The sequence below is a fragment of the Lepidothrix coronata genome, unplaced genomic scaffold, assembly GCF_001604755.1.
Source record: "Lepidothrix coronata isolate B3197 unplaced genomic scaffold, Lepidothrix_coronata-1.0 Scaffold355, whole genome shotgun sequence".
Lineage (NCBI taxonomy): Eukaryota > Metazoa > Chordata > Aves > Passeriformes > Pipridae > Lepidothrix > Lepidothrix coronata.
In genome coordinates, this window is record NW_016690535.1 from 860 (window position 1) to 8,651 (window position 7,792).

At 65.2% G+C, this 7,792-nt stretch overlaps 1 protein-coding gene across 3 annotated transcripts in view; it reads left to right on the top strand.

Moving 5' to 3' along the window:
• The first annotated feature begins 441 nt into the window (after window positions 1-441).
• The window catches only part of HDAC5 (histone deacetylase 5), a 21,486-nt gene continuing 14,135 nt past the window's right edge, over window positions 442-7,792 (top strand). For all 3 annotated transcript variants that reach the window (XM_017838743.1, XM_017838744.1, XM_017838745.1), the window contains exons 1-4: window positions 442-583; window positions 1,332-1,454; window positions 6,659-6,888; window positions 7,317-7,449. In XM_017838743.1, coding sequence (XP_017694232.1) covers window positions 1,433-1,454; window positions 6,659-6,888; window positions 7,317-7,449 — 385 coding nt within the window. In that variant the 5' untranslated portion in view covers window positions 442-583; window positions 1,332-1,432. The remainder of the gene's footprint in view (window positions 584-1,331; window positions 1,455-6,658; window positions 6,889-7,316; window positions 7,450-7,792) is intronic.

The following is a 7,792-nucleotide window of genomic DNA, read 5'->3' on the forward strand; positions in this document are numbered from 1 at the left end:
GCAATGGGGAGGCGCATCGGGGGTCCGGTGCGGTTTAGGGCGGGGTGTGTGTGTGTGCAGTGGGGAGGGGGGTTTGTAATGGGGGGCTGCTGTGTGGTTGGGGGGGCCCGATGTGATGGGGCTTTGCGCCGTGCGGGATGGGGGGGGGCTGCAATGGAGGACCCCTGTGCGGCTTTGGGGGGGGGCTGCAATGGGGGGGACCCTCCTGTGAGAGTCGGGGTGGTGCAATGGGGGGGGCCCGTGCAGCGCGAGGAGGGGGTTGCAGTGGAGTGGTTTTGGGGGGACTGCAATGGGGGTCTCGGTGCGGGTGGACGGGGGGCTGCAATGAGATCCCGCTGCGGTTCGGTGCGGAGGCTGCAATGGGGGACCCCAGTGCAAGTCAGGGGGGGTCCTGTGCGTTACGGGGTCCCGGCATGGTTCGGAGGAGGGGGGACCCACGCAGTGGTGGGGGCCTGCAGTCTAGAGGGGTCTCTGTGCAGTTCGGGAGGGCTCTGCAATGTTGGGGGTCCCGGTGCTGTTGGGGGGTCCTGGTGCGGTTCGGCAGGGCCCTGTAATGAGGAACCTCGGTGCGGTTCGGGAAGAGGTCGGTGTGGGTTGGGGGTCCCGGTGCGATGGGCTTTGCTCTGTGCAATGGAGTGGGGTAGTCTGTGTAATGAGGGGATCCTGCGATGTCGGGGGGGCCCTGCGATGTCGGGGGGCCCGTGCGCCAGCGCGGCGGCAGCTCCGCAGCGCGGCCCGTTTGCAGCAGGGGGGGCGGGGGGGCCCCGCTGCACCGCGCCGGGCTCGGGGCTGTTGGCAGCCTGCGTGTCCTGTCCCCCCCTCCCCTCCGTGGGGTCCGTCCCGCCGCGTGGCCCCTATGCGTGGCACCCTCCGACTCCCATCTTGGGGCAATGCCTCGGTTTTGGGGGGGCGGCAGCACCGGGGGCCTCGTGGTGTGGGGGGCAGCCACAAGTGAGTGTGTGTGTCCCCTCCACCCATGTCCTTATGGGGGTCCCACCCAAGTCCTTTTGGGGTGGTACCGGGGGGTGGGGGGTACTTCTCTGCCATCCCTTTGGGCTCCCCCTTTGTGCTCCCCCTTCTTTTTCTGGAGAGCTTTGTGTAATGCTGCCAACTCCCCCAAAGCCCCCTCTGCCCCCCCCAGGTCCCTTCTGGGGGTGCCCACAGGTCCCCCCATCCCTGGGGGCAGCAGAGCAGAGCGGAGCCACATACTGCCACTGGCGGGTGTTCAGGGGCTGGAAGGGGGCTCAGTGCTGGCTCCAGCCCCCCTCTCACTTGGTGCTGGGGGGGATTTTGGGGGTTCCAGGGTGCTGACAAGGCGCTTGGTCCCGCAGGGCTCCCAGGTGGCGCAGGCACAACCACGGTGCCCCGGGCGGCACTGACGGGCTCGCCGGACACGTGCCTGTCCGCACCCCCCTGGCACCCGCCGCCCACCATGGACCCCCAGAGCGACACAGGTGAGCCCTGGGGACCCCGGGATGGGGGTGTTCCCCTCTGCCAGGCACCGGTCACAGCCGCGTCCCCCCTGCACATTGTCGTGTCTGCACTGTGGCCCCAAAGCCCCTTGCTATGACACCCACGGGGTGTTGGGGTCCCACAGGGTGCTGTGGCAGTGTCCCACCCACCACGGCACGTCTGTGCCCGCTGCTGTGGGGGTGTCACCGTGCCAGACACCGGGGCGAGGGGGGGGATGGGAGTTGTGCCAGCCACCCCCCTCCCCCGGGTATCCCGGGCCATGCCAGGTATCCCCCTTCCTGGTTTTCCCAGACCCCCAGCATTTCCCACCCCCAGGGGAAGCTGAGGCACGGCTCCTGTCACCGCCGTGGCACGGCCTACGCGTGGCTCTTTGCGCGGAGTCCCTGCGGTGCCACGCGTGGAGACAGCTGTGGTGACCACGAGGGCTGTGCCTCCCCTGTCCCGGCTCCCGCTGGCTCCCCGGCAGAGCCGCCCTGTAATTATCCCGGTGGGAACTCCGGCGACATCTGGACAGGGGTGTGGGGGGGTGTCCTCTCCCCCTTCCCGGATGGGGACACGCGGCACCGCTGACCCCTGTGGGCTCTGAAGGGGAAACTGAGGCACAAGGGCCGTGGTGGAGCCCCCGTGTCCCCTGGATGGACTCCACTGGTTGGGGATGGGAATACGTGTATCCTCTCTGCCCCCAAACCGCCCTGGTTGCCATCAGCTGGTATTTTTGGAGCAGCCGCAGGGCTGGAGCGTCGCCTGGCCGTGCCTGGCACGAGGCTGGCACGGGGACACGGTAGCATGGGGACACGGCCTGCCCGCCTCTGCCATCCCTGGGGCGCTTTGCTCGGGGTCCCCTCCTGGCTGTGGCTTTGGATTTGCCTCTGGAAGGGGGGTTTGGGGCCTCCCCAGAGATGCTGTGACTCTCCGGCTGCTGTGATGAGTTGGGGAAGTCTCAGCTGGGCTAGGTCAATCACGGGGACGTGGCAGAGCCCACCCCTGAGCTTGGGGGTCCCCAGTCACCCCTTGGGGGGCTCTGTGCCCCCCAGGGCTCTCCAATTGCACCCTTTTCCCATGCTCATCCCAAAACTGGGGGGTGGTGGTCCTGTGAGTGCCGGTACCATCCCCGGGTGCAGCCCCCCCGTGTCCCCTCCATCTCTCCCGTCGTGCCTGGGGGTCCCCACTATTACTTTCCATCTCCTTGAGGGCCCCCCCATCCCCCAGATATGCCACCACCTCTGGATGGGGCTCCATGGGGAGCCAGGAAGGGGGTCTAGGAGCTGTAATGGGGGTCTGGCCACCAGGAAAGGAGTCCAGGAGCCGGGAAGGGGTTCCAGGAGCCAGGAGGGCCCATTCCCGCGGCCTCCTGCCCGCTGGCAACACCAGAAATAGCTGGGCTGACGTCAAGCCCCAAAGCACCCTGTGGGGGGGGACGAGGGGGGGGGTGGGGGGTGTCCCAGAAATATCCCAGCTATTAAAAGTCTTGGCTTGGGATTAACATGCTGGTAAATAAACGTGGCGGCTGCCGGGGGGGTTACGCACGGCTGGGGCGCTGGGGGGGGGTCACCGTTCCCAAAAGGGGGGTCTCCACACCTCAGCCCGTTGTCACCTCCTGCTCTGATTTGTCCCCGTGGAGCTGCTTTGGGGCACTAATCCTGTGGGAAATGTGCTGAGTTGACATCTGCACCCCCCTGCACCCCTGTCTCCCTGGAGGGTCTTGTTGGGGGGAGTCACAGGGTCCTGGGGAGGGTGGGGGGGTTTGCTTTCATTTTCTCAAAGCGGGGCTAATCGTTCTCTGTACATCCCAGATTTTATTCCTGGCAGTGCTGATGCGGATTAATGTCCCCAGCAATTAGGGGGATGTGGAAAGGGGGGTGGGATGAGGATGGGAGGGGTGTGGTGGGATCCCAGGACCCCCACAGCCCCCCCATGCAGGGCAGCCGCTGTGCCCTGTCCCCGGGGCAGTTTGGGGATGCAGCTGGGTGTTGGGGGGGGCACAGTACACCCCATCCCACAGGATCTGCTGTGACACACCCCCCCCCGGCACAATTCCCTATTTATAGCCAGCTCCTCCCGTGCGCCGGCTATTTCCAGGAGTCAGAGAGAATAGCCTGAATGGAGGGGGGCATGGAGGGGGCTGTGGGCAAGGGGGAGCCCCTCAGCCCCTGCCTAGAATGAGAGGGGGGGGGCGCATCCTCTCCAATCACCTCAAACTCCAAGGGATGCTCTGTGACCCCTATCTCTCTATCCCCCCCCTGCTGAGAGGGTGATGGAGGGGTAGGTTTGGGGGTGCGTGTGTCCCCCAGCCCCTCTGTGGTCCCATTCGGGGGGGGACACAGGTCTCTCTCCGCAGAGGGGGTGCCTGGCCGTGAGCCCCCCCTGGAGCTCCTGCCCTGCACCCTGCTGCACACCCCAGGTGAGTGGGAGAGCCTGGTTCCCTGTGCCCCCAAAACCGTGTGACACCCCCCCTCAAAACCCTGTGACACTCCCCCCAAAACCCTGTGACATCCCCTCTCAAAATCCAGTGACATCCCCCCGCAAAAGCCGGTCATGCCCCCCCAGTGAGGTGTGAGTGTAGCATGGTGGGGGGGTGCGCAAGGGGGAGAGCTGCTTTCCTTGGATGAGTGTGCACAGCTGTGCAAGGGGAGAGCTTCTCTTTTGACACGAGTGTGTCAGGGGGAGAGCTGCACCTGACTGTTCAGCTGTGCAAGGGGTAGAGCTGCTTTCCTTGCATGAGGGTGTTCAGGTGTGCAAGGGGGAGGAGAGCTGCTCCCCTTGTGTAGGTGTGCAAGGAGGAGAGCTGCTCTTTTTGTATGAGTGTGTAAAGGTGTGCACAGGTGTGTCAGGGGAGAGCTACACGGGTGTACAGCTGTGCAAGCAGCCCCTGTCCATGGGGGTGGGGGGGCACAGGGTGAGGGTCCCCTCACAGGGTGAGGTGGTGGCCCCAGCCCGGTGCCAGCCCAGAGTCACCACTGACCCCAAAGTGTCGGGTTGGCTTCTCTGGGGGCTATTTTTAGCCCCCTCGGGTGCTGCCCCCTCCCCTCCCCCCTGAAAGGGCTGGGTGCTGACACCCCACCCCGCCCCCATTGCACCCCAACACCCACCGGGGGCCTTTGATTACCCCCGAAACTGGGATGTGTCAGGTCTGGGGAGCTGCAGGAGTACCCCAATGCACCCCCAAAAATATCTCCCCCGCAAGATGTGACTTGGGGTGGGGAGGGGGGGCTGGGGGTTCCCCTCTTGCATGTCAAGGGGGGGCTGGCACTGACTGCGGGGGGCTGGTTGGTGTCTGGGGGTGCTGGTTAGGTTGGGGGGTTGCTGCCTGGCTTGGGGGACTGGCTCATACTGGGGGGACTGATTGGTTAGTGAGGAGCTGGGGTTGGTTGATACTGGGGGGGGCTGGTTGGCACTGGGGTTACTGGTTAGTTTGGGGGAATACTGCCTGACTTGGGGGTCTGGCTCATACTGGGGGGACTGGTTGAGATGGGGGTTCAGGGGGCTGGTTGGTATATTGGGGGACTGGTTGGCATTGGGAGGGACTGGTTATCTTGGGGGATGCTGCTTGGCTTGGGAGGCTGGCTCATACTGGGGGAGACTGGTTAGTGCTGGGGAGGGAGGGCCGGTTGAAACTGGGGGTGCTGCTTCGTGTGTTGGGGGGCTGGCACTGAAGGGACTGGTCATTTTGGGGGGATGCTGCCTGTCTTAGGGGTTACCTCATACCAGCGGGGGTCTGGTTGGCATTGGGGGGACTGTCTGGTACATGGGGGGCTGGTTAGCTTGGGGGGATACTACCTATCAGGGGGGCTGATATTTGGGGGACGTGGTTGGCAATGTGGGGGTGCAGCAGGGTACTGTGCACTGGCAGTTTTGGGGGGGGCGGCTGTCCTCGGGGGGGCTGGCATGCCCCGGAGGGGTCTGTCAGAGCGGGGGGGGGGGGCTGGGGGTGCCCCACCCCCGCGCACGGTGACGTCCGTGGGTCTGTCCAGGCGCACGTCAGTGGCCGACGTGCGGCCGCGCCAGGTTGAGGGGGCTGCGGGGAGGGGAGGGGGGGGCGCATTAACATTCAGCGCGTGCCCCCCGCCCCCGCCTTCCTGTTTGCGTGGGGAGGGGGAGGGCTCGAGGCGGGGGTGGCCCGGACGCTGTGTCCCCTCCCCGTGTCCTTTGCTGATGGAGGTGAGGGGGGGATGTCTGTGCCCCTCGGTGATCGCTGGGGAGTTTAAGAGGGATGTTTGGGGATGGGAGGGCTCAGTCTTGCCCTCCTTTCCCCCCCCCCCGGTTGCCCTTTGGGTTGGTTGTTCTGTGTTGCAAATGCAGGAGCTTGGACTGGGGGGACCTCCATGTGATTTTTTCTGGGGGGAGAAGGGGGGAATCCCGGGCTTATCCAGTGGGTTGGAAGCTGGGGGGAGACCCCCAGGAGCTTCATGGGAGGGGCTGATCACTGACCCCCCCACGGCAACCCCCCAGGTGCCCCTGAGCTGTCCCCTCCCGTCCCCCCATCTCTGGGAATGCCCAGCCTCTTCCCCCATCCCTGGTACACTCCCAAACTGCCCCTAACACCTCCCCTCATCCCCAGGACACCCCCAAACTGCTCCCAGCTACCCTCTCCACCACTGGGACACTCCAAAACTGCACTGGGTTGACATCCCCATCCCTGGAACACCCCTATATTATCCCTTGAAGTTCTAGCTGCCCCCCCATCATCCCTGGGACACTCCCAAACCACTCTCAGTTCCCTCTCCACCACTGGGGCACCCCAAAACTGCCCCTTAAACAAGTCTTATCCCTCCTATCATTCCCGGTACACCCCCAGCACCCCCCTCCCATCATACCCGGGACACCCCCAAGCCACCCCCATTTCCTCTCTCCATCCCTGGCGCACTCCAAAACTGATCCCAGCTCCCCCCCGTCCTTAGGACATCCCCAAAATGCCCCCAGCTTTTTCCCCTCTCACTGATGCTCCCAAACTGCCCCTAATTCCCCTCCCCCATGCCTGGGACACCCCAAAACTGCCCCTTAACAAAGTCCCAGCCCACCTATCATTCCTGGGACACCCCCAAGCCACTCTTGTGTCTCCCCCACATCCCTGGGACACCCTAAAACCGCCCCTTAAACAAGTCCCTGCCCCCACCATACCCCTGGAACCCCTTCCCCAAGCCACCCCCATCCCACCTCCCCCCCGTAACCCGGTGTGGCCCCGCAGGGCCAGAGGGGCCGGGGCTGGAGGGGCCGGGGCTGGAGGCGGCGGGGCCGGAGGCTGCAGGGTTGGACGCAGGACTGGCGGCGGCGGCACGGGAGCGGCAGCTGCAGCGGGAGCTGGTGGCCCTGAAGCAGCAGCAGCAGCTCCAGAAGCAGCTGCTCTTCGCCGAGTTCCAGAAGCAGCACGAGCACCTCACGCGCCAGCACCAGGTCCAGCTCCAGAAGCACCTCAAGGTGTGACGGGGGGAGCCTTGGGGGGTGAATTGGGGGAATGGAGCTGTTGGGGGAGATACTGGGGGTTGTGGAGCCATGGGGAGGTATATGGAGGATGATGGAGCTATTGGAGGGGGCATACCGGGACTGATGGAGCAACTGGGGGTGATGGAGCTCTTAGGAGGGAGGTTGGGGGGATGGAGCTGTGGGGTATCTGTAATCTGGGGTGATGGAGCTCTTGGGGGGCAATTTGGGGTGATGGAGCCACTGAGGGGGTTTGGGGTGCCAGAGCCATGGGGCCATCATGTTCCTTGGGGTGCTGGAGCCGTGGGGTGTTATCCTGGGGTACCAGAGCCAGGTGGGGCGGAGGAGGCAGGGCAGTGCATCCCCCCAGTGTGGCCATGCTCCAGGGGTCCCATCCCTGCCCCCCATGTCCCTCTGCCCTGCAGCAGCAGCAGGAGGCCCTGGCTGCCCGCCGGCAGCAGGAGCTGGAGCAGCAGCGGCAGCGGGAGCGGCAGGAGCTGGAGCAGCAGCGCCTGGAGCAGCTCCAGAGCCTGCGACCCAAGGACAGGAGCCGTGACAGTGAGCGAGGGAGCATCGGGGGGCTGGGGAGGGGGCTGGTAGCAATTGGGGCTGGGGGTGGGTTGAAGGCACTGGGGGCAGTGTGCTCAGAGGAGGCAGTGGGACTGGGGGGAATGGTGTCAATTGAGGGGGGGGAGTGTTGTGGGCTGTGGGGTGGATTTGGGAGAATGGGAGGCAGCAGGATCTGGGGGGGAAGTGGAGCTGGGGACATCTGTGGGGAGCTGGTAGTGATGGGGGGCTGGGGAGTGGGTGGAAGAACTGGTAGGGCAGCGGGCTCTAGATGGAGGCAATGGGACTGGGCACATCTCGGGGGGGACAGGTAGCAGCTGAGAGGCTGGGGGCA